Source organism: Typopeltis vanoorti, chromosome 21 (genome assembly GCF_054136105.1).
Source record: "Typopeltis vanoorti isolate ZY-2024b chromosome 21, IOZ_Tvanoo_1.0, whole genome shotgun sequence".
Taxonomy (NCBI): Eukaryota; Metazoa; Arthropoda; class Arachnida; order Uropygi; family Thelyphonidae; genus Typopeltis; species Typopeltis vanoorti.
The window spans coordinates 86,169,651-86,196,842 of NC_143569.1; the positions used below are offsets into that span (position 1 = coordinate 86,169,651).

Genomic DNA, 27,192 nt, shown 5'->3' on the forward strand with positions numbered 1-27,192 from the left:
CTCCATACCCTGTATTACAAATCCAACCAATCATGAAATAATAGTGCTCTCACAATTCTGGTGTTGCACCTAAGACTTCCCTAAAACTCTCACAGAAAGTTTCTACATCTTGCCCCCAATTTCTGCTAAACCTATACCATGTACAACAGGTGATCCACATCCTTTAGAGCAGAAGTGCTGACTCATCAAACTTGTTGCTCACATTCATCTTTTATTCCAGCCTGGTTGGCCGAGTGGTTAGCTTATCTGTTCTCCAGCCAAAAAAAAAAAAGGTGTGGGTTCAAATTCTGCCGATGGATGTATGTGATTGTCTGTGAAAATACTAGTGCTGGCATTGGTGTAGATGATAAAAGTAGTTGCAGTTGGTGGATTGGTGGAGATGGAGAGTTGTAGAGTAGGTGCTCTCCCACGATGAGTCTTTGGACTCCCTGGAGGTGTTATGTAATAATAATAATAATTTCATCAACCCCCATTTTTTAAAAATAACCTTCCCCATGAAGTATCACCCAAAGAGTATGATGTCCAGCACTTCAAAAAGAATATCAACAGGTTATTTTACTGCTGGCCCTTGCTCACAGATGGCACCAATATGCTATAGAGCAGGGGTGTCCAACCTTTTAGCTTCCCTGGGCCACATTGGAAGAAGACAAGTTGTTTTGGGCCACACATAAAATACACTAACACTAATGATAGCTGATGAGCAAAAAAATGTAGAATATATAGTTAACATATTTAAGTAATTTAAACTTCATTAATTCATGAATTTTTTATTATAAAAGTAAAAGACAAGACAGCAGCATGAAATTAGCGAGATGTTTGACATTGTTTTTGAGACACTAATGCTTCAATATTTGGTTTGATGGAAGTAGTTGCAATTCTCAGCGAGTTCTCAAGGTGCTCATCAGATATTTTGGTTCTAGTTTTATTCTTCGCGTGCTTCATCCTTGAAAATAGCTGCTCACAAATGTAGGTGTTCCAAATAGCGATGACATGTATAAGGCATGATAGTGAAGCGAGGGATATTTTTCTCTGGGAAGATATATCTTATAGAAGTCCAGTAAAGAGACATGATCAAATTTTTCTTTAAGTTGAATGTCAGATTGTAGCACTATGCATTCCATTTGAAAATTGGCAGGTAATATGTTTATGTCGACTGAAAATGGAGTCGCAAATATACCAAAAGATTGACGATTTTTCTGGAAATCTTGAAACCTATTCCCAAATTCCTGTATCAAATTGACAAGCAAGAAGGCTGTATATTTTTCGTTGTTCACAGGACCGTGTTTAGCCAACGTGTCGAAATGCATAAAATTGTTTACCTTAATTTGAGATTGCCATAGTCTCAGTTTCATTTCGAACGCTGTTATAGTTTGAAACATTGTATTGATCAGTTGGTTTTCACCTTGAAGACTTTAACTCATTTAAATGAGCGGTCAAAGTCTACTAAAAATGCCAAATCTGTGAGCCAGTTTACATCGTCAAGTCCTGGCACAAATTTTGTTTTTGATTCCATAAACGACTTGATTTCATTTCGCAAATCATAAAATCTTTTCGACATTTTACCTTGACTTAACCATCTTACTTTCGAAAAGTAAATGATATCCCCATAGTCAGCATCCATAAATTTAAGGAATTCCTGGAATTGGTGATGATTCAATCCCTTGGCCCTTATGAAATTTACAGCCTTGATGACAATCTGCATGACGTTATCCATATTTAAAGCTTTTGCGCATAAATTTTCTTGGTGTACTATGCAGTGATATTTCATCATACGTAAATTTTGGGAGGCAATTGCATCATCTTCTATTAATTTTACAAGTCCATCTCTTTTACCTGTCATCGCCGGGACACCATCAGTAGCTATACCAGATATGTTCACAATGGACAAAGAAAAATCACTTTAACATATTTTTCACTGCTTCGTATAAATCTCATGATTTAGTTGCGTCTTTTAATAGCACTAAAGAAGCCATTTCTTCAGTGATATTATATTCATCATCAATACCTCTAATAAAAATTGCCAATTGAGCTGTATTAGTAGCATCAGTACTTTCGTCTATCGCCAAAGCATAAAATTTAAAATTAGTAGCTCTACTCTCCAAACCTTTTTCGATAGATTTTCCTATTTCATCAATTTGCTTGGCTACAGTCTGGTGAGACAAACTGATTTTAGAAAAATCCCCTTTTTTTATCAGGGCAAATTATATCTGCCATGCTTTCCATACACTGCTTAATAAACTCACCATCGACATACGGTTTTGATTTTTTTGCTATCAGGTTTGCAACCACATAACTAGCTTTTACAATAGAATCTGTTTCAGTTGTTATTTTTTTTAAAAAACTGTTGAGATGATACTTTTTTTCAGTCCGCTATTTTGTCTTTACAACACATTCCTTGATATGCACTAAATTTGGCAGCATGTTTTTGCATGTAATGCCTTTTCAAATTGTAGTCTTTGAAAACTGGCACAAATTCCCTACAAATTAAGCAGATTGCCTTAGTATTTGCCTCGACAAAAAAACTACTGGCACGTACTGGCGCTTTGAATGTGAGAGAGGCCGATAACCGACCTAATACATTTAGGTGATGAAAAGTAGGCGATTACAACTCCCTAAAACAAATAAATGCTACATGCGTCATAGCGGACAAAGAACGATTGAAATCAGTCAACCGTTAATCGATCCTGAAAGTATGATGAGTGCTTATAACATTTCAATAAAGTCTCTGTTTTTTTGTCTTGTTAATTGCCTGTTAGTTGGCAGTGAAGAATATACATCATGTCTACTACCCAAAATTGTGTCAATAGTGTAGATTCCTGCTGCTACATTTGTGGCAGATTTACTGTTCCCAGTCAAAGAACAAATATCACTGATTTCGTTAAGAAAGTGTACTTTGCACACTTTGACGTAAAAACTGCAGATCAGGATAAGTCATGGGCTCCAAATAAAGCGTGTAAGTCATGTGTAGAAAATTTACGACAGTGGAGCAAGGGAAAACGCCAAAAATTAGCTTTTGGCATTCCAATGATTTGGCGTGAACTGAAAAATCACGTAGATGATTGCTATTTTTGTTTAGTTCAGACTTCTGGTTATAATAAAAAGAATAAGAAAAAAATTGTGTATCCAAATCTCGACTCAGCAATTCGGCCAGTTGCTGATTCCAATGAAATAGCCGTGCCAATTTATAAAGGACTTCCTTTACTTGAGAATGAGCATGATCGAGATATGCTAGATGTTCTTGAGGAGCAAGACCCGGATGTTGATTTAGACAATGAAAATTTAATTTCTAGTTCTGGACCGCAACGTTTTACTCAAGCGGAATTGAATGACTTAGTAAGAGATTTGGGCCTATCAAAGGAATTATCGGAACTGTTGGCTTAAAGATTAAATGAAAAAAACTTACTGGAGCAAGATACGAAGATAACTTTTTATCGTAGCAGGGAAAGTAATCTTGTACAATATTTTAAACACGAGTGTGGGTTTCTTTACTGTAACAATGTGTCAGGTTTACTAACTGAAATGAGTGTTGTAGAATATCATCCAAATGAGTGGCGTTTATTTATCGACAGTTCAAGCAGAAGTCTCAAGTGTGTCTTACTACACAATGGGAATGTATATGGCTCAATTCCTATTGGCTATTCAGTCCACTTAAAGGAAACATATGAGGACATTAAAAAGGTTCTGAAGTTATTAAAATATACAGACCATAACTGGATCATCTGTGTGGATCTTAAAATGGTGAAATTTTTACTTGGCTTTCAAAGAAGATATACAAAGTTTCTGTGTTTTCTATGCTTCTGGGATAGTCAAGCTAGAAACCAACACTGGAATCAGAAACATTGGCCTCTTAGAATATCCTTAAATGTTGGAGAACATAATGTTAAAAATCAACCTTTAATCGACAGAGAAAAAATCATTTTTCCACCTCTACACATCAAACTAGGTCTTATGAAGCAGTATGTTAAAGCTTTAGATTTACAAGGCGACTGTTTCCAATACATATGTGAAAAATTTTCCACGACTTAGTTATGAAAAAATTAAAGAAGGTGTATTTGATGGACTGCAAATTAGAACTTTAATGAGAGAACCAAATTTCATCAACTCTATGAACGAAATTGAGAAAGAGACCTGGACGTCATTTACGATGGTTGCGAATAATTTTCTTGGAAACAAAAAAGCGTGCAATTACAAAGATCTAGTGGAAACAATGCTTGAAAATTTCCAGCGCCTAGGTTGCAACATGAGCATAAAGCTTCATTTCCTATACAGTCATCTTGATAGATTTCCCGAGAATTTAGGTGCTGTAAGCGATGAACAAGGCGAAAGATTTCATCAAGACTTAAAAACTATGGAAGATCGGTACCAAGGAAGATGGGATTCTCACATAATGGCCGACTACTGTTGGAATATTCAAAAGGATTGCCAAAACAGAACACACAGCAGAAATTGCTACAAACAAAAATTTATTCCCTGAACTCATGTGTAAGTAAAATTGTTATTTTTTTTATAAATATTCTTGTAATTTTTAAGGAATATTGTTAAGTAGTTATGTATCTAATTATCGGCGTCTCTCGCATTCAAAGTGTCAGTACGTGCCACTTTGAATGCACGATGAATGAATACGTAAGAACCTGTTTGCAGGTTCTTACGCATTTATTCGTTTACTAACAAGCGAGAGCGGTGAGCGCTCCAATTCTGATCTGTGCACCGCTTTGAATAATAGGCTATATCTTTGGGAATTTTTCGAATTTCTTGATAAAAAGTTAGGAACAGATTTTTAAAAGTACATACTTTCAGAAAATAATATTAAAAAATCGATTTTTTTGATCCTCTAAATAGTACTGCCTCCTTAAAACTACCAAAAACTTACAAATTAGCAAAAAGAAAATGCCACAGAGGAAAAACCTGACGTGATAGAGAAAAATGGGTTTGATATTTGAAATCAGTGCACCCAAATTAGTAAAAAACAAGTCTCATATAAAAGTCAGCAAAAATTGTGTTGGACTGTGTAATTACTCGCCAAATCACCACAAGCACACGTAACGTCTACACCTTTCTTCGGTGTCAACTCGACTGTTTACAATTGCACATTGAAAGCCGTACCAGCGTACCCATGGCGCACATAAAGAGACATCTATTGCATGGTTAAAGTAGGAAGCAATAGCGCTAGCACACCATTTATTATGTCGAGAAGTAACTACTCCCATGGGCGGGAATTTTGAATAAATACAATTATTTGAGAATGATTTCATGAATCTCTCATTGCTAAATAACGTGTCAAATTCAAAAATTCATCGCTTATAAATTAATAGCATGTTAAAATTATATTTGTAGTATTATTAATGGTATTTTTAGTCACAATCTCATAAAGTTTGTAAGATTACGATTTTTTGTTGGGCCGCATGCAGTCCACAGGTTGGACAAGCCGTGCTATAGAGCTTTGCAGCTTCTAGTGTGTGGAAGTGATATCAAACAAAAAATCTACCTAATCTGGAACATCCTAAAGTGTTACAATTAGGTTCAGTTCAATATATTATCTGGGAGATAGTATGAAGAATAACATTTGAAAGTTGTATCCTTGAAATTGAAATGTTTTGGCCTCTGCATAATGTCCAATAACTGTGGAAACATCACCTGTTTTTCATGTTAGAAAGAATTGGGGAAGAAGGTAACACATTATCAGTCAATTTTTTACTGTTATTTTTTGAATTTTTTGAACAGGAGATGAAAAGCATACCAAAAACGAAGTCACTTCAGTTAGGTTTTATAAAAATAATTAGATAACTGCTATATAATGATCATAAGTAATTATCACTGCTGAATATGTTGCTAGTGTTTGTGTAAAGTATTCAATATACACAGCGCGCCTGTTAAGTAATGAGACAATTATTATATCAAAAAAAAAGAACTATATTTAGAATTATGAGTTACACAAATTCAAAATAATCTCACTCCAAACTCCACACATTCACATCTGTTGCACAGGTGTTCAAAGACATGATGGAAATCCTGAACGGGAACTTCCTGCAGTCTTTGGGTCACATGATGTAGGATGTCCTCAATGCAGCTGAAGTGCTCTCCCTTTGAAGGCTCACTTCATCTTTGGGAAGAGAAAAAAGTCTGTGGGAGCCAAATCTGGTGAGCAGGGGTATGTTCAATGACACAGATTGACTTTGAAGCCAGAAACTACTTCACAAGCGGTTCACAGTGAGCGGACACATTGTCGTGCAACAGAAATCAATTGTTGTTGTGGAACAGTTCTTTCCTGACAGGTTGCATGCAAGCGTACAAATGTTGCATTTCTCCTAAATAATACTGACCGTTCATTGTAGTGCTCTCAGGATGGTGGATAATTCCAGCAGTGTAGGAAAAAAAATGACCGTTGTCTTGACCCGTGTTTTTGCAACCTAACTTTCTTCTGCTGGGGAGAAGACATTCCACACCATTCCATGCTCTGGTGTTTCATTTCTGGATCAAACTGAAAATACCAACTTTCACCACCAGTGGCAATTCTTTACAACACATCACGATCAACTGCATGGATAAAATTTTGACAACATGCAACTCGGTATCCTTCTCTCTGTTCGTGTGTCAACGTGTTCAGCACAAACCTTGAATAAATCTTCATCTTGTGCAAATCTCTTTTTAAGATTAATCTGGCCATTTCCTTACTGACACCAAGCAGTACAGTGAGTAGTATAGGGGCTATTTGCCTGTCATCAACAACAATTACTCTAGCTATCACCACATTTTCATTTGTCCTTGCAGAAACTGGCCATCCACAGCATGATTCATCCTCCAGGGGCCCCTTCCCCCCCCTCTTTAAACGTCAAAAACCAGTGCATCTGGTTTTTATCACAGCTAAAAAATTTTATCACAGCTCTTTGCTCCACAATGCAACTTCTGACAAGCTTTACTCACACACTCTTACTTCAATGGTTGCCACATGAAAACTGATGCGTAACGAGACTCGAAAGTTGCACCTGCAATCACAATGCACTATAGCAATCCAAACTATAAACAAGTTTGCTGCTTTTATTCAAACGGCTGTCCTGTAAAAAATCAATCTCTTACTTAATGGACACACAGTATATAAATGAAGAGGGATGGGGATAAGAGGGAAAAAAAAAAAAAATATATATATATATATATATATATATGAAAAAGAAGCAGTTTAGGTGTAAAATGACAGAACACAAATAAATATAAATTCTCACATAGTGTATTCTTTAAATTTTTAAATCTACTCTCAATAGCTAACAGCATTACACCTAAATTATTTGGTTCATGACAACTATATGGATTGCCATCTCCTGGTAGAAAGTTCATAATTATTTATAATACATGAAAATTATCATTCAATGCTAATATCCAAGAAATGTAACTAAAATTTCACTTACTTCCCCATATATCTTGAAAGTGCAACTACATTCCTCCAAATCTATTCCTGTTATACCTTCTAATTTCCGTGCATTTTGAATATTTGCTCCATGAGCACCAATTGCTAAACCCATCAAATCTTCCCTTACTGTAAATTCTTCTACATATCCTGATGTGGAGTGTAACCTTGTACTCTGAAATATAGTTTTATGATTTTTTTTTAAAAATGACTTTGTGACCTTTTGTAAATTAGAAAATTATGTTAATGTTGAACTCTATCGAAATGATATTAATACAACAGATTTCTGGTACTAACTAATACAAGGTGTTCACTGATCATATGGCAATATTTAAAGATCTTATTCTGAGATCATCACAGTCAGGAATATATGGACATGGATCAATAGTCAATGTTGTATTTTATAAAGAATAAAATTTCAACTGCAGTTTTTGTAAGGGATTCTTAATGGCAATGTGATGCAATTATAGAGGAATATCAGTGAAAATTCTAATAATAATTATTATTATTACTGCATGGGCACCTTCATGGACTCCTAAGACTCATCGTGGAAACCCACACTAGCAACACAAAATTTATCATACCTCTCCTTGAAACCATTAACAGACAAAGCACTCACAAATAACTCAGGCAACTCATTAGATTCATTCGCCACTTTCCAAGCAAAAAAATCTAATCCTCACACCCTTGCTAACCACACTCTTACCCAACTTCCGGAGATGACCATCTGGATTACTGTGCTGAGGTCTGGTCACCTGGGTTTCTTGGGGATGAGGAAGTGGTGGAGAGGATCCAGAAACGATGGTCAAGATGGTGAGTGGTCTGTGAAATGCTTCTTATGAGGATAGATTGAGGATTTGTGGATTGCAAAAGTTGGTTGATAAGTGAAAAAAAAAAAAAAAAGGGGGGGGGGGGATATGATAGAAACGTTTAAGTTACTTAAACAATTTTATAGGATTCATGAAGGGGAAACATTTCAGCACAAGGCTAGAACAAGACGTCATCCCTGTAAGTTGAATAAAAGTGTGGTTATAGGTGAGAAGACTAGATTTTTTGCTTGGAGAGTTGTGAATGAGCGAAATTGGTTGTGAGTGCTTTGTCTGTTAATGGGTTCAAGGAGAGGTGCGATAAATTTCGTGGATAGTTTGGATCTCCCATGATAAGTCTTTAGACTCCATGGAGGTGACCGTACAATAATAATAATAATAAGAATATTACTCATCCATCTAACTCCTACCTGATTAACCTTCCTGATCTTGGTTATACAGTGTGATATTACTTTCTCTAGATATTCCTTGACTATCCCCTCATGCACTGTTAACATCCTTCCCTTACAGATCTTATCCCATGGTACTTCTTCAATTTGCCTCCTAAGTGTATCATAATCATATGCCTTGTAGTTCCACATGTAACCCTAACTGGAATTTCCACATATTTTACTACTACCTCCTAAATCAAGACCTCCTGATTACTTTCTCCAATTGGAGGCAATGTAGCCTCCTCAAGTCACCGTAGTTATGAATGGGTCTTCTGATCCTATAATAAGATCCAACTGCTTTGAGTAATCATCTCTCTTAGTAGGTGTATAATTTCCATTTCCTTCTTACCATGTCTTTCCTCCTTCCAAGCTACATCTCCAAAGTTAAAAGTCTGCCAAAATAATTATTCGGCTTGCACTCATTGTACTAATCTGCTGATGTATGTCTTCTACATAATACCTGGCTCATTCCTGGTCTATAGCAACAACCAATTTTATATTCTGTCTTAGTGGCATCAATCTCACATTTTTGGTAGCCCATATTAGACCATACTTGACCAGATTGACATGAAAGAACTGCCATCTGCCAATTCCAGATTGATGCATATTCAAGTAAAATTCCCGGAATGCAGCTTACATCTGAAATAGTGTCATATCATAGACCAGGGGTCGGCAACCTTATACTCGTGGGCCACATTCAACTTTTATTTTTAATAATCGGGCCGCAAGCGTTTAATTAAGAGAAAACAGTGAATGAAAAAATGCTTAAGTTATCAATTTTTATTATATCAATCTTAAAAAACAGAAATATTTAAAGCACGACATACTTGTAATGACGTCTGATATTATATTCTTTCATAACAGCAATACTTTATGACAAAAAGGGGCTTACCCCCATTTTCAATAAAGAAGTACTTGTTGTTCCATTCATCATTAAACCTTCTTCCTTCATCTGCAATTTTACTTTTTCTTGAACTCATTTTTGAAATTTTTTTAACAAATATATATATACATCCTCTGAAAATAATAGTTGATGTTATTGAATTATATTAAAAGACGGACTGGGAAATGCGACTGCAAAAGTGCGCCAAAATCTCGGTTGTCGTCCGATGAAGTTGCTTTTGTCATCCCCACTCGTGATGATTCACAAGGTTGATTCGTGCCAAGTTGCACGACGATATCACAAAGTATAGGCATAAAATTATTTTTAATTTATTATTCATTAAGTATTGTCAACCTTTTATGGGCTACCAAAAATGTAAGTTTGGGCCAGATGCCGATCCCTGTCATCATAAACAAAGAGGAAAACATTACCTGGGAATTTGTACACTACAAAGGATTCTATTATTATATAACCAGTGAATTAAAATATTGATCCTGTGGCAACAGACACAGCTTGAATTCTGCATTGGGTCTAAGGTTCAACTCTATTCGCCTCATTAAATTTTACTTACTAATAATAAAAACGTTCTTTTCAACAGAAACAATATTTCTGTTTTGGAAATATTGTTTCTGTTGAAACAATATTTCCAAAAGCCATGCAGTATCTCAATGAGCTGTCCAGATCAAATGACTAGCTGCAGCTGTCTGCAGAACTGGCAAAACTGTGGTTGCCTAGTTTCCATTAGTGAGAATTTTACATAATGTAAAATACATAATGCACGAATGCAGCAGTTTGCGATTTTTTCTATTCCCTCAGCCATAGGGCTGGTGGGGGTAGCTATATGCTACCATACTAGGGAAATGATTATGAGCAAGGTGGTTTCCCATTGTCTTCCCTGCCGTACTATATCCCATGACTGTAGCCTGTGTGTTCACGGGGCCGGCTTGCCAGCTTCCAGGATGAAAAATCCCAGATAAACTGGTAGAAAAAACCCTGCTGTCCATACCCAAGACCGGCTAACTTGGCTATGGCTGAGGTAGATCCTCAAGCTCCTCACATCGTCGATGGGAATCAAACCTAGGACCCTCTTACCCCAGGCATATGGTTGCAAAGTGCATAGCCATTAGGCTAACCGTGAAAACCAATTTACGATATTGGTTAATGGTACTTTCCATAGTTGAACTAGTCAGAACAAGGTGGTTTCCCATCAGTAGCCACATTTAAACTGATGGAACACAACACTGAACTATACAATGCAATTTCAATAAATAAGCTATTTATTTATTTATGCATATGGCTTTGTGAAAATGGCAAGTGAAATGTACAATCACAATCTCCAGAAACAAATGATGAAAATCTTAACATGTAAAAGTTCATTACATAAAAAGCACGAACTGCTTTCCAAGTCTTCCTTTTTTAAAAAAAGCAAAAGTGATTTGTTATAATCAAGCCAGGGAAAATTATCATCCTACTGCACCAAATATGACAAGACTGCATGTTCTCTCAACACATCACAACACAAATGTAGTTGTATCCGAGGTTTTACTAGAGAGTAGTTGTGACTTGTGTGAAAATACTGATCCATTAGAGAAAACCCATTTCACTTTACATCATCATCTTTTAGCATGAGGAGGAGTTCTGCTGATACTCCAACGAGGACTATGAGAGCAACTATGAGAATAAAGTCTTTGTGGTGAAATGGTACCTTGAACTTCTGCTTCCTCCATAACCACTGCCATACCAACTACAGGTCAATGTCCAGTCTGGAAAGCCATCCATCACCTTGTGGATGTCCTGCAGGCCAGCACCATGAAATTGGCACCTTGGGTAGTCATGCACAATATGAGTAATCGCCTGAGCCACAGGAGAACAATCACAATAAGGGTGGTCTAACAGCCCCCATATGTAGTAGGTAGCCACATCTGCCCTAGTTTGTTCTGATCCTGTTGATTGATGACCATATCTTCCTAGGAAGAGCAAAACCAGGCTGCAGAGCACAGAGATCTTCTACCAGGAAGCCGTTTGTTGGGAGACTTGGACCAGTATTCTTTCCACATGTCAGGTGTTGATGGCAGGGCAGCTGAAGAGAGTTCGTCCATGGATGAATAAGCTGTTTAGAAAAGGAGCTATGATCACACAATGTTTCTGAGCAGAAACAACTTCAGAAATGAGAGCTTTAAGTCTTGACAAGTATCATAAGCACAAATTAAAATTTGTAACTTTTAGCACATAGAAATGCTCTGTCCCATTCAGGGTGCAATATTTGCATACAATCAATGATTATATTCCATAAAGCAACTACACATTTCTTCACTTTTAATGATATTATATCTCTCACCATGTTAAAATATAAAGCAGAGTAAAATATACAATATTAAACAAAACAGTGCAGAATCTTATTTTGCACTACTCATATGAAATGGGCAAATGCAATGCAACATTGTATTAATTAGCTGTGTTGTTCTTGCAATTTTAACAAAATATCCCCAAAATTTCAGATCTCTATCCATCATCATCCCCAAATCTTTCATTTCCTCCACCTCCTCTAGCCCCACCAATCTTATACTCTGCATTCCATCTTTGCTTCCAAAATTTTAAAACCTTACAGATACATTAAACTGACATCCCTCACGGACTCATCCATTCAACTTTGCATCATTTGCAAACAATTGTACATCAACAGACAAGTCTTCAATTTACATACAAATTACACAACTTTGAGATCATGTATCATTATAATGGTTGATAGTCCAATACACAAACATCCAACTGATCCCGAGTGTTTATAGCATGTTGAAAATAACAGGTAGCTGTTATTCCAACCTTATGAAGTACTATTACAACTAAACGCTCATAATCTCCTCCACTGCATGTTAATCCATACAGCTAGAAAACTCTATACTAATAAACGTGGATGTTGGCTGCGTATAGTGCTACTAATGGAACCTAGCTAGCACAATTCTGTGAGGATGTGTAGAAGTTGATAAGCATGATTCTATTATCATGTACAACCAAACTGTAGTTCTACATACATTGCACTGGTGAAGAACATACAACTACAGATTTGTCAATGAATACCTTAACTAGTTACATTCTAGTTTTAATTTGCATTTATGCTTAAGACAGACTGCTTTTTTTTTTTTTTTAATGTTGTGGTTTCCATTTCAAACAAATTCAAAATTTTCATATAAAATTAAAGCATCATGATCAACACAGGTACTGTGACTCTCCCTTATGTAAAAGGTCATAATTAACAGGTCAGTAAATATTACTTTATTTGTGAATTTAAGTTGAGAAGTCACATTACTAAGGTGGTTGAGTCATTATAATGGTTAACAGCACTGTTAAAGATAACACTAGCTTGTAAGAATAAGAAAGTTAATCTCTCAGCTTACAAAGCTTTGATATGACCACATCTGGATTACTCAAATAAAATATGGTCAGCAGGGTTGCAAGGTGATTGAGAGATGGCTGAAAAGACTCACAGGGCAGATAACCATGACATGATGATTACTAGCTTATCAAATTATGCACAAGAAAACAGACTGAGGGAATGTGGTCATCATATGCACAATTCAACAAGCCAGTTATCTTCATGGTTACATCCCCAGTGAGTCTTTTCGACCATCTCCCCATCTTGCAGTTTACAGATGGCACAGGTAGAAAGGATCAGATTATTATAGATATTTTAATAATACGGTGCTACACCATTATACCGCTTGTATATGAAAATATATGACTTCTCATTGATTCAACTTCACTATCTTCCTGGGTCTAGCTCCCATTGATGAGACCTTAATAAAAGTCAAAACTGGTCTGGGTAGTAACCCTACCCATAATGCACAGCAATATACATGCACAAAAGGAAACATGCTTTGCATTATGGGATACTAAGGCAATTGATGTAACATAAAAAGCCTGTATATACCAGATTAGTCATATAGATATTTCACTTTGCTTGCACTCGAATAAGGATTAAAACAATAATATAATTTCTTGTCGAGTATAACACAGGGAAATGAATTGAGCTGACTCATTGTACTTAAAGCTGATGAAGCAACTCCAAAGCAGTTATAGACATCAAAGCATACTGATCAAAAATGCAAGAGCTATTCAGCAATTGGCTCACCTACAAGAAAACCAATAATCTGGTGAAAGCGAACTAGCCTAAGGAAGCTACTGAATGACTGATTTCTAAACATTATTAATCACAGTTAAACATTTAACTGACTAAGATTAATTGTAAGTACAGATATTTTGATACACATATTGTGAACCATCTTTAGGATAGTATATAACAGTGGGAAATTCAAAAATTAAATAATGAAGGTACATGGAGAATGTAATCTTTTCTAGGTGATAATTTCCTGGAGTTCTGGCAAGGAGAGTCCATTATTAAGGTCTAGATTAGGGAGAGGCAGAACTTTGGCACTTTCTTTAAAAAAATGTTAGTATTTACGGAACAAGCATCCGTGGCTAGTATTTGTAATCATATGCTCTGCCAGATCAGATTTATTATGTTTCTTAGAGACAATGTAAGTCATAGACCCATTTGCCCCAAAAAAATGAATTGCAGTTGAATGGGACTGAATAAACTCCAAGCAGCAGTAAAGGTTGAATTTTATCTTTGGGAGATAGTATCATAGCAATGATTGAATTAATGGTCTTTTAAATGTGATAACAATATTGAACTTCTTTAAGATACGAGAGATGTCTAGAAATATATATTCTTATAATAGAGGTCGGGAAAAAATGGTTGATAATTTTCTCTATTTTTCTGGAGTTGTAACCATTGATTCTTTCTGAAGTACTTGGGATTCTTAGTCTGGAGGGTGATTTGAAGCTGTTGATATGGTTTCAGTCATTTATTCAATGAAACCTATTGTGACTTTCACATAGGAAGTAAATTAAGTAACTGAATTGTCTTGGACTAGATATGCTGCAATTAGTATTCTATGCAGGAAGAATGTAACTGATCTATGTTGCTGTTATATAGGATGGAGCAGTTCATATCAGTTTTCCTCCTGTGTGAATTCAAGAAAAAAATTAAAGTTCGCTAGGAAGAGACTAATATTCCAGAATTTCAGCACAAAAAAAGGGTGATACGTTTTTGCCATGTAATTGAAGCTTTAGTATAAGAAGTGTGATTTAAATTGTGATCTAAAGAATATACTGCCACTTGCATAGTTAAATTACACCATTTTATGCTGTATTTAATTTTCTAAATTAAAGATTTTTTCCTTTGGTTATATAGATGTCTGAAGACTCAATCACTTAAGTTATTGAACAGGTTAATTTAAAATCTATGATGCAATATTGTTGTGTCCTGAATAAACCAAGAAAAAGAATTACCATTTTTTTATTCAGGAACAACTCTCTTTGAAAATAGGCAGAGAATGTGGTGTTTTGGCTATAAACTGGAAATGTATATATATGTATATAACACTAAGATAGGAGTAAGAAATTATATAACAAATGAAAGAAAATTGTAAGACCTAACCTGTTATGTATAAGGGTCTGATAGAGAAATTATTTGATGTATTGAATTAATTTAAGAACCCCATTTTATGTATCATAAGATAGCAAAATCTGTAAGCCAGAGTCCAAGGGTCACCTTTTGACCATCCAGTGTTACGTGTGCGGGGGGGGGGGGGGGGGATTATGAGAAAGAAAACTAGAGTGCTTTCTAAGAAAACACGACAAAAGCACGTGCGATGTAGTGGAAGGAGCTTGACACCATAACGAAAACCCACGTGACCGCGTTGGTGGGCATTGCGAGATACGAGAAACGCCGGGAAGAGCATGAAAACAAAAAGGTCAAGCAAACCCCACTCGAGGCTTTTTTGGTTCCTGTTTCCTGACCACTCGGACGTTAGTCCAGTCTGCACCTACGGAGAAGTTCCAGGCTGGCCGAGGAAGGTATGAGTCGTCTGCCGCAGCGTATGGAATAGGGCTAGCTATTTCCTTGGACTAGGATAGCTATGCTATATTGTGCGACGGAAAAACCAAGTAGATGCCGTCCGTTCTGGCTAAGCTCCTGAGCCATATTGCCCTTCCCGCTGAGAATCTGGCCGTACAGCTATCGTAGGCGACAGACAAGCAGCAGACTGAGCCCAGACAAGGCAGAAGAAAGGAACGAGTATCATTTCAAAGAGGGTAATGTAGACTCTTGTATTATGTATTCACGGTTAGGGAATTGTGTGTTTTCCAAAGAACATTTTGTGTAGTGGACTTATATGGAACTTTAGGAACTGCCTGCCTAGAAGGGCTCTATTTAATTTGTATGAATTAATTGTGTTTGTGTTAAGTGATATAACTGGTGACCACATGAGTGTAGAATGTGTGATAACTTGTGATGAGATAATGTTAGGTTACATATAGAGGTGGTCCAAGCAAATATGTTCATGTATTTCATTAGTAGTAATGAACCAGAGATCTTACTAAAATTTGATTCAGTTTACCTAGAAATAATACTTTCATGTATCATTTCTTTAATTAATAAATATGTTTCTTAGTATCTGCCTGATCTGGTTTAGTACATGAATTCAAACAGCAACTCATAAAATTATTATTGAACTTAGCGGGAAGAACCCCCGCGCATAATTTAACAAAGCGGACCATGACTGCATGCTAGAATATAGTGAACAGAAGTTAGAAATTTACTGTAGTTTAGTTACTGTGTATCACTCTGAAAGAGCCATCCTGGATAAGAGTCTCATCTATCCTCTGTATTGGCTAGCGCAGCTAAAAAATAAATTTGTCAATGCTTATCAGGTGGACTGTCTCAGAAGATATGTTTAATGGCCGCGTCTCAATCTAGGACAAAGCCCTAATCATCAAGTATCCTACACGTGATTAAACTTAAGAGCAGCCAAAGATTTTGTTTGTTTAAAAAGGGGAAAGGTTTAAGAGAACAATGAGTTAAGTGTAGACTAACCTTAAAAGCTAAAAGGGACAAATTATAGAAATAGAGTATATAACAATATCTTTGGATATAAATCTGCGTGAAAGGTTGATTTGTAGTTTAGTTTCAGATGGGTTTCCTTTCCTGTTGAAGTTAAGAAATGAACCACTTAGAATCAGGGATGAGTAATTTACTAATGACACAAATGACAGGATTGCATGCACAGAAAAAAAGTAAAAATACTCCCCCACCCCCCTCTCTCTGTACAACATCCATTTAATTCTAACATTTTTGTGTTTTTTTTTCTTACCACCTTGTCGCATGCTTTCAGATCTACCAACATTTTCTACCATAATTTCTCAACTATCTGTCTCAGTGAAAATGTGATCCTGATAATTCCCTACATAGCTTGAGCTGCAATTCTCGTCTAGGTTTACCTTTCACTTATAAGCTATAAGTGAAAGGTAAACCTTTTATAAGCTTTACCTTTTATAAGGTACTTCTTAAGTATGCTTATAAATCTTACCTGCAAAATCCACCAAGGAAATTCATTCACAATTTTCACACTGTTTTTTGGGTTTTATAAATAACCACTGAGAGATCTCCACTCCTATTAACAAGAATTCGACCTTAGGAATCATGAAGCACAGCCAATATTGAACTTTTGAGCCTTCCCAATCAAATATAATCTACTCAGCTATCTTTCCATATTGCTTGGTTTCTAACGGATTTTTGCAACATGAGGTATTGATACTGATTGCATTCCTCTTGATTACATTCTACTACTGTTCTGCCACTTCGATTTAGTCATTTAAAGTAACTGCTGCAGTTACTTTAAATGACCCCTTTATCAGTTTTTGTCCCCTTTATCATCTTTGACTCCTCACTAATTCTTTTAATTTGCCTTTTACAATTTCCTCCATTTCTTTTTTTTTGGTAGCCTCCAAAACATACTCCACATTCCTGATATTTATTTTTATCAGTCTTCTCATTAGCTACTTTACAAAGATTATTTACAATTATAAATCCAGCTAATTCAGTCAAGAAAAATTAATGACGATGTCATTCTTGGACAAAAAAAACAAAACAAAACATTTTTAAATCCATTATTAATAAAACTATATTTAATATGCTTTAAAAAAAAAAAAAACTATACACATCAGTGAAATGCGAATTACCTCTAACTGTCTAGCAGCTTCTTCTGTTCTATTTAATAAAAGAACCTTTTGGCGTAAATTGCGAAAATGCATTTCACAAAGCATGGATGCCCGCTTCTTTGATATATCTGATCTTGCCTAAAAATAAAAAGAAACAATAAGTATAAATTAAGTTCGTCTAAAAATTAAGACATAAGCAGAAGAATTCATCATAAAATATTAACACCAGAATCACTTACTTTTAATATTTATTTGTAAAATTTTTGGCTAAGTTTCATAAGCATTTAAATTGTACATGTTTTTGGTCATAAAATGTTACAAAATATAAGACTTATTGTTAAATTGACCATATATTTAAAACGTACTTCTGTTTGTAAGAACAGAAGTATGTTTTAAATATATGGTCAATTTAACAATAAGTCTTATATTTTTTTGTACGAACAGAAGTACGTTTTAAATGTGTGGTCAATTTAACAATAAATCTTATATTTCATAAGCATTGTCAATACATTTATAGGAAAACTCTAAAAAGAACAACAATTTAATTGAAAGCACATGATATGTGCACTATAGGCTGCAGGAGAACAGCTCCATCTGCATTAATAGATATTCAAAATAAATTACAATAAAGGAACACATGAATGGTGAGTATTAGTCAATATAACTTCCCAAAATTGAGCAAATGTTGTTCAAGACAAATTTGTGCAGATCAACCAGTTTGTCCATAATAACATAAGCCACAAGAGCAGCAGATCTTCACAAATATCGCTCTGACAGATCGATTGAATTGCTTTATAAAGACTTTCCTTCTGATATCATAAACTAGTTTGACTTTGTCATTAATGCAGGATACTTTAGATGCCAGAATGAATTTTAATCTCCCCTTTCCCTAACTCTAGTCAATTACTTTATGGAACATTTTGTACAACATATTCTGGACATTTTTTCACCCAAACCCTCAGTTTGGTATGGAAACATTGATAATGAGTTTGCTGTGTGGACCTCCTTGTCTGATCTTCATGAATTTCTTGAAAATATTAATTCAATAAACCCAAGAATCAAATTTACTCTGGAAGTAAAACAACAATTCTCTTCCTTTTCTTGATGTTCTCATTCTACGTCAACCAAATGGTAATTTACGGTTCTCGGTATATAGAAAACCAACTCATACTGGTAAATACATTGATTCTAATTCTCATCATCACCCTTGTCAGAAATATGGTGTAATGAAATCCTTATTTGAGAGCTTATAAATTGGTTGTATAGTTCTCTTCTAAACAAAGAACTATTTATCAGATCTACCTTTATTGCTTACGGTTATAATGAAAAAACTATTGAAAAAATAATAATTATGGACGTCGCCCTAACCCTCCTCAAAAAAAGAAATTACCAGAATTTGTATTCCATATGTTAAGGGACTTTCAGAAAAAATAGTAAGATTACTTCGACAGATTAACATACAAGTAGCTTTCCACCCAGTTCACAAACGTAATACATTCCTTGTCTCACGAAAAGACAAATATCCTCCTCTATCTTACCCTGGAGTTTACATAATCCCCTGCTCTTGTAGCTTATGTGATTATGGACAAACTGGTGTATAAATTTACAATTTACAAATAAAAATATTAATGATTCTGGTATTAATCTTTGATGATGTATAAATTAAGTTGACATGTAAGTGTGAAAGGGAAGATGAAGATAGTTAAAAATGTGGGGATAACATTTAGTTCTGAAGATAGGTGTTACATCAGTAATGATAGAGAAAAATGGCAAGGAGTATGTAGGAGTCATACAAGAAGTAGGGTCAGTAGAAATATGAGCTATTGTGTACAGAGTAGAAAAGAGCTCATCGTATATAGAATAGAGTTCATACACCAAAAATTGTTGGAATAAGAGTGAGATGTGGCTGTATGAGGATGACATTCTGAGGGCAATAGAGTTGGAGGGACATGTGCTTTTTCATGAAAACAGATAGGACAGAAGTGAGGAAGAGTGCTGCTGATGATAGCAGATGAGTTTTGCTCATCTAAGATGGAGATGTAATAAACCAGTATAGACAATGGTTTCAAGTATTATGCTGTCACATGGAGGTGAACAGGATGAAATGGTTAGTAGGATGTTGATATAACTTAGAGAGCAGTAAGAAAGAAATGTATATACCCTTCCCATAATATGTAGCATTATACATGCCGTAAGGTTATGTGCTTTGCATTATACGATACTAAGGCAAGTGATGTGAAGTCATTAGCCACTATATACGAGTGTTAACTTAAACAGTGTTAGTGGTGGTGAAACCACCACTAACACTGGTTTTTTTTTTTTTTTTTTTTTTTCAAATAAATATTAAGACTGTTGGTAGTGAAGTTAATATCTGCATTACAGGATTACTTTTGATGGTATCACGGATGCCATTTTATAGTAGCTCTAAAGAGCATTTGCTGGTGGTGTAGAATTATTTGCTTATGACTGAAAGGTTTTTTCTTTTCTCTCTTAAAAAAAAAAAAAAAAGGTTTTAGTCTTTTTCTCCTGCTGAGGTAATGGCACCAATTCCTCCGAGGGTACAAATTCTAGGAAATGAAATTCCAGGATATGAAGAAGTGAGGTTTTAAAAGATTTTAAAAGATTTTAAGGTTTTAAAAGAGACAGCTGGTGTTAACAAGATTTATTTTTTCATCCCGTATGGTGGAGGTCAATATTTAATTGTAGTAAAGATGAGGAAACAAGGGACAAACTATTACAGGGTTTTACTTTTGAAGGCAGCACAGTTATTCCTGTAATGGTCAGGAGCCAGATAAAAACTGCAAAAATCAAAAGATTTCCAATGCAATATATACAGACATTCTCAAAATGCAGTAAAATTAGTAACATACAAAAGAGTTTATCAGGTGAAGATCCAAATTGGTTTTATGGTGATGTCCCTTCACAATGGATATGAAGATACCCATACCAAATTTTGTCAACATCAGTACAACCCAAGTTATGGTAAACTACCCCACAGTACAAAGGCAGTGCCTGAATTTTGGTTCATGTGATCACCTGGGTGGTAACTGCTCCAAATCTAAATGTTTCAAATGCTTGGAGATCAGACATATTGCTAATCAGTATCTCAAACCCTGTCAGAAATACTGAACAGTGCGTTAACACCTGCCTTTTAATCTCGCTCTCTACCAGTGCTCTCACTCTTTCAGTGAAAGTGTGAGAGCACTGGTAGAGCTAATAGAACACTGTATTTATCAGAGAGGCATAATGAAGAGTTCCCAGATCTTCCAATTCAGTCTAGCAGATGGGACTTTTAAACAAACTACAAGTAAAATCACAAAAAGTGCACAACCATGGATGAAATTACCAATAATGAATTTAGCATAACAACTGAACAGATACAAGATGAAATGCAAAAACATGAAACTGTTCTACAAGGAGAAACTGGAGAAGAAACAGAAAAGCAAGTAAGACTGAAAGCACTTAATATGCAGAAAAGATCATCTAAAAGGAAAGATGAATTAATAAAAAAAAATTAAAAAAAGGAACTACATCTAAAAGAAAACGAAGTAATAAAAAATGTTAAGATGGAGAAGATTGTGGATTGTCAAATGAAAGCTCTTCAGGCTCAAGAGAGTTTATGGACTATGATGAACCATCTGATGCTAATAAAGGGAAAGTGAGAGATACAATTAAAGAAAAAATAATAAAGTTTACTGATTCAAAGTTTTATCAGTATAATTATCATCTACATGAAAAGAAAATAACTAACTTACAAATCAAGATTGATAGGCATGAAATTGAAATAATGGAAAGCAACTGTAAAAAACTGGAAAACAGTTTACAAGAAGCAGGCTACACAATTGCTCCTGCACAGATTGAAGACCTCATCGGGATCATCTAAATCTAGAAGTTAAAGACTTCCCAGTGATACTTCATTAATCATAGCATCTCCTGTCTGCATTGCCTCATTAAATGTACAAGGATTGCATAGGCAAATTAAACAAGAAACTATATGGAAACATATGCTATGCCATAATATCAGATTTTTGTTTCTCCCAGAAACATACTTCTGCAGATATCTACCCTATTTATATAAAACGACAAGCCTTTTTATGTCACGCTTTGAAACTCAGGGGCTACCCTGAGTGTTGAGTCTTCAAAATTCGAGTCATCAGAATTCAAGGAGAACCAGCATACCAGTCCGGAACATGGGGGGAGGGGAGCATAGCCCCCCCTAGTAAATATATAAACACTTTAAAAGATAGATATCCACTTCTTTCTTATTGGAGCTTTGGAAGATTTAAGGGCTGGAGTAAGAGTTCTTATTCTTGGCCACCTCCTTTGGTCATTCCGTAATAACCAAAAGGGTGCACAGAAGGGAGAATCTTGACAATAGATTGGAAATACTGTGGATGTATAATAATGTTTATGCTCCATCCAATGGAACAGTTAGACGAAAATCCTTCCAGGAATTGGAGCCATATTTATACACTGCCCACTACATCACAGCAACTAGAGACTGGAATTGTATTGAAAACCTCACATTAGACAAAATCGGAGGTCACCACAGGAGTGAAAAGTGGGATAGCACACTTAAAAACTTGTCTCAACAATGCTCGACTAGTAGACACATGGAGGATTCGCAATCCTAATCTCCGGGCTTATGCGTATATGAATCAAGGTATTGGTGTACATCTTGATTGAATTTATATCTCTTCTTCACTTATAAATAGGATAATTCAGATAAAACATCTTAACATGAACATGTCAAATCATAATCCAGTTCTACTTAAGTTGCACTGCATGAAACAAGTAGTTATAACTCTTAGAACATTAATGGCTTTCCTGTTCATATCCAAGATATGAACAGGAAAACAGACCTTAACAGACCCATTACAGCATATGAAGTTACCAAAGCCTATAAAGATCAGTTTGGGACCATGAAGACATCCACCAAATTTTGTATTGATCTTTTCAACCAAATTCCAGATCCTCTGTTCAAATTGGAATAATGTTACCTGGAATTGCGATACGTGGTTAAAATTCAAACGAACAGTAAAACAGAATATGATGGAATGGGGAAAGCAACAAGCTTTCCTCAAAAGAAAAAAGTTGAAAGACCTGTATAAGGAGAGAAGCTGGTTTGTAACAAACCAACGCACACGGTTAGCCTAGTGGCTTGCGCTTCGCAACCATATCCCTGGGGAAGGAGTGTCCTCGGTTCGATTCCCGTCACCAAAGTGAAGAGCTTAAGGATCTTCCTCAGCCATAGCCAAGTTAGCTGGTCTTGGGCGTGGACAGCAGGGTTCCCCCCCACACACACCCCAGTTTTATCTGGGGTTTTTCATCCCGCAAGCAAGCAAACAGGCCTCGTGAACACACACGGATCTACAGCCATAAATACTTAACCCCTCCTTGAGGGGGGTTCAACTCGCCCTGACAGGGACGGGGAAGAAAAGGGAGGAAACTCCATATGAATAAATAAAAATAAAAAAAAAAGAGAAACATTAACACAGAAATAGAAGTGGAAAGGTGGAAACAAGTAGAAGAAAGAAAATTTAAAATAAGAATACAACAGCACTTAGCAGATTGTCCTTCAGCTGCATTCTTCAATAGGCAATTCACTAAATTCTGCAAAGAAAGGACTATCACTGAAATCTGTGTTGATGGTGAAGACAAGTCCACCACTCAAGACATCCTTGACTCCTTTCAAAAACACTACAAAAATCTGTTTGAAGACAATAGTACTGTTGGAAATTATAACTCTAAGAACATTAATGGCTTTCCGGTTCATATCTTGGATATGAACAGGAAAACAGACCTTAACAGACCCATTACAGCATATGAAGTTACCAAAGCCTATAAAGAATGCTAGACAAGAAAATTCGCAGGACCTGATAGTCTAGGGATAGAACTTTACCGCGAAGCCAGGGATTTTATTCTTCCCATTCTAGTTATACGATTTAATTCTTTTCTGTTGCAGGACACATACTAAGTCCATTTGTAGCAAGCCATACTGTCCTCATCCCAAAACATAATAAATATTGTACCTTAATCAGCAGCTGGAGATCTATTTCTCTATCTAATACTGACTATATAAGATATTATTCCACATTATCAATAACCTGCTCAAATTGGGAATGAGATACATAATTAAAAGGTGTAGAGAGTTCCAGGCTGAGCAGTAGAATTTAATCTGTTTCTGCTACATGATCTAATCCGCTTAGTTAACATGAAAAAGCAGTCGATGGCAGTGCTATCAGTAGATCTTACTCAAGATTTGATAATGTCCGACATCCCTTTCTGTTCCACATCATCCAACAAATTGGTGTACGTAAAAAGTTGCTATCCATTATCAAAGAAGCTCATACCAATTCAACCACCACTTCCTAGTTAATGGGTTCCTGTCAGATCTGGTCAAAATTGAAAAAAAAAAAAAAAATCAAGCAAGGTTGCCCTCTTAGTCCATTGCATTGGTTCTTTAACCTTTCTTATAGCAAGTTGACAATACACATGCTGTGTGAGGAATAACAGTTCCTTCAACTGTGAAGGAACATAAAGTACTAGCATATGCCGATGATGTAGTGGGCACGTTGAAGGATAATGATTCCATATATATCTTTTTTGGTATTTTGGAAAAATTCGGCAAGATCAGTGGATTAACTACTAATGTAGATAAAACAAAATTAAAGGTTTATGGAAAGTGGGATCTTGGAGGCATTCCTTCTGGACTAATCCCTAAGAGAGAGAACCCCTCGCTATACTTGGAATTCTCTTCTCTACTTTCCCAATATTACCAGTTCAAGAACTTATATACAAGAACTTTGAAACCTTAGAAGACTGGAAAATAGGGCCACCCTCCTTTTTTTTCTAAAGTCATGGCTCTCAAAAACATAAACGTTCCTGATCAGTTGTACATAATAAATATTACAGATATCACAAAAGATGAGGAAAAGCAATTATACAGTAAACCTCTGCAATTTTTTTGGTGCAGCAGATACCAAGAAGTTAAAAAGGAATTTCTTCCACTATCAAAGAAGCATGGAGGATTTAGGCTTCCAGTCTTAAAATTCTGCTATTTAAGCAATACAGCTTCAAAAATCTATAAAATATTGCAGACCTTCTCCTGTACTACTTGGGTTTTCATCTTCCCCTGTTTGGAGTAAATGATTAATAAGGTCCAAAAGCTGAGATTGTTTGTGAATACGACATACTGTTTAACTCTAAGACTGCTACAATACTCTGGCATTGACATTCTTTCCATTAAAAAAAGTAAAATTTGGTACAAAGAAATCTTTAATCTCTTTTACTGCAAACTTCCACAGTTGGGTAGTGACAACAACACTTTCGTAACTTATTGAAGTTATGAAATACACCGAACAATACCTTAACAGGAGGGATCTTGTTTGGAGAACGGATGGTATTGACTGGAAGACTGCATATGGCTGTCTTCCAGTCAATACCATCAAATGGAAGTACTTTAATATTGGAGATCCAATCTGTGACATCTGTTACCAATTGGAAACAGTAGAACATGCATTCTACAGCTGCCCTATTGCCCTGCGTATTTGGAACAGATTACGTAATGTGTTGGGCATTCCATTACTTACAACAGAACAGGTTATTTTTTTTTGCAGTACCCACCACCTATCAGCAATGGGAAGAAAATTTTGATTTTTATAATTAATGACTTAAAATACCATTTATGGAAGGTTAGAAAGAGACATGGATTTGAAAACCAGCAATATGACAATATCCAAAATGCTTCGTAATATTATATTGTGGAAATTTTATTGTTCAGTAGATGATTTTTGTATTTAGAAAGAAGCATTCTAGGAGATATCATATTTTTGAACTAGATAGTGTAGACCACCCACATTACATAATATTCACCCAGAGGAGATAAAATTCTGTCTATTTTGTATGAGAGGTTTTTTAAATAGTTCCATCCTCTTAATTCAATTTGGTCTTATAGTCAATTGCAGGGATAACTGGAGAGCAATCCCATGCAGAGAAGACCAACTCAAGGCAGTTAAATAAGGCAAACCACCTGGTTATCAGTCATCTTTGCACTTTAGTTCAATTGGTCTTTTGGTTGTTATCTATATGAGATTGGTGAAAAAGAAAAACTGACAGACTTTGGCTATATGATGACATAAGAGCTGGGGCCTTTTCTCTATATCTCATACTATCTATCTGTCTTTTCTTTCTCCTAATACTATCACTCACTTGCACCCCTATACTAACTATTCTAGGCCTGTGATGAGCAGCCCTTTACTTTTTCATCTCAATAAAAGATCAAACCTGTCTGGGTAGTGGCCCTTCCCATATTATATGCATGTCTATAAGAATATGTGATTTGCATTATGGGATACTAAGGCAAGTGATGTGAAGTCATTAGCTGATATATATGAGTTGCCCAGTCATGAAGTTACTTCATACACAAACTTTGTTTTCTTACACTTGGATAAAGAATTAAACCAAGAATATAATTTCTTGGCATCTTTAATTTATATTTTAGAAATGAGAAATTTTGGATTAGTTAGTGAACAGATCAAGTCTAATATCCTGATTATCACAGAAGGGACATTAAAAAAGAAAATGAGTAATATATTATATAAAAAGGGAGTACTTTTTATTATATATTATATTATATATTTATATTATATATAAAGGGAATACTTCCATTAAAGAAGATTAATAATCTTCGTTAAATAAAAGGTTTAGTCTAAGTTAGAGAGAGTTTGGTTGCAAATGTACAAGAAAAAAAATCAAAGAAGGGTGTATGCATGTGTAAGAACACAGCTGGCACGAAATGAACACTCATTAACAAATGTGCATGATTCTTATTGCGCTACTGACAAGTCTTGGTAAAAATACTTCTGTAACTGAAATGATTTAAGCTATCCATTACAAACCATAGCAGGAGGCCATTTCCTTGAAAAAATATTGAAAAGAGGTGAATGCAACTCAAAAGAAAGAGTATCCCCTCCCCCAAAAAACCCTCGGAAGACAGCGTAATTGTGACTGTATGATAGTTGCTGCTACAGTAATTTACTCAATAGACTTGTATTTGACAATAGAGTCACTACCTCAAGCTTTCTGGGAGCAAAAATCAAGAATGTGATTTATGCAGGAATTTTATCACTATTGAGCTTTATTATTTGAACAATCTCATCAGCTTCTGACACATGAGTAGCATCTCCATTCATTAAAGTTATTCTTCTGCATTCATTTTTTATTTTACTCAGATGAAGAGTTAGAAGTGTATGAAAATGAAGTTCAAGAGCTGTTGCATAACCCAGATAAGAATTCAGCAACAGAGACAGAGAGGATATCAGCACATGCACTAAAGGAATGTTCAGCAAAATTCACTACTTCATAAGGCTTTTGATAACCGCGCGGTTAGCCTAGTGGCTTTGCGCTTCGCAACCATATGCTTGGGGAAGGAGTGTCCCAGGTTCGATTCCCGTTGTAGACGTGAGGAATTTGAGGATCTTCCTCAGGCATAGCCAAGTTAGCCGGTCTTGGGCGCGGTCAGTAGGTTTTTTTCCGCCAGTTTATCTGGCGTTTTTCATCCCGCAAACAGGCAAACCGGCCCCGTGAACA

The 27,192-nt window shown here is 35.7% G+C and overlaps 1 protein-coding gene across 4 annotated transcripts in view; it reads right to left on the bottom strand.

The window, feature by feature from the left end:
- The window catches only part of LOC150095073 (fragile X messenger ribonucleoprotein 1 homolog B-like), a 467,885-nt gene that overhangs the window by 279,991 nt on the left and 160,702 nt on the right, over positions 1–27,192 (bottom strand). For all 4 annotated transcript variants that reach the window (XM_090411425.1, XM_090411423.1, XM_090411424.1 and 1 more), the window contains exons 7-8: positions 17,623–17,739; positions 7,401–7,574 (exon numbers count right to left, since the gene is read on the bottom strand). In XM_090411425.1, the coding sequence (XP_090267551.1) occupies positions 7,401–7,574; positions 17,623–17,739 (291 nt within the window). The remainder of the gene's footprint in view (positions 1–7,400; positions 7,575–17,622; positions 17,740–27,192) is intronic.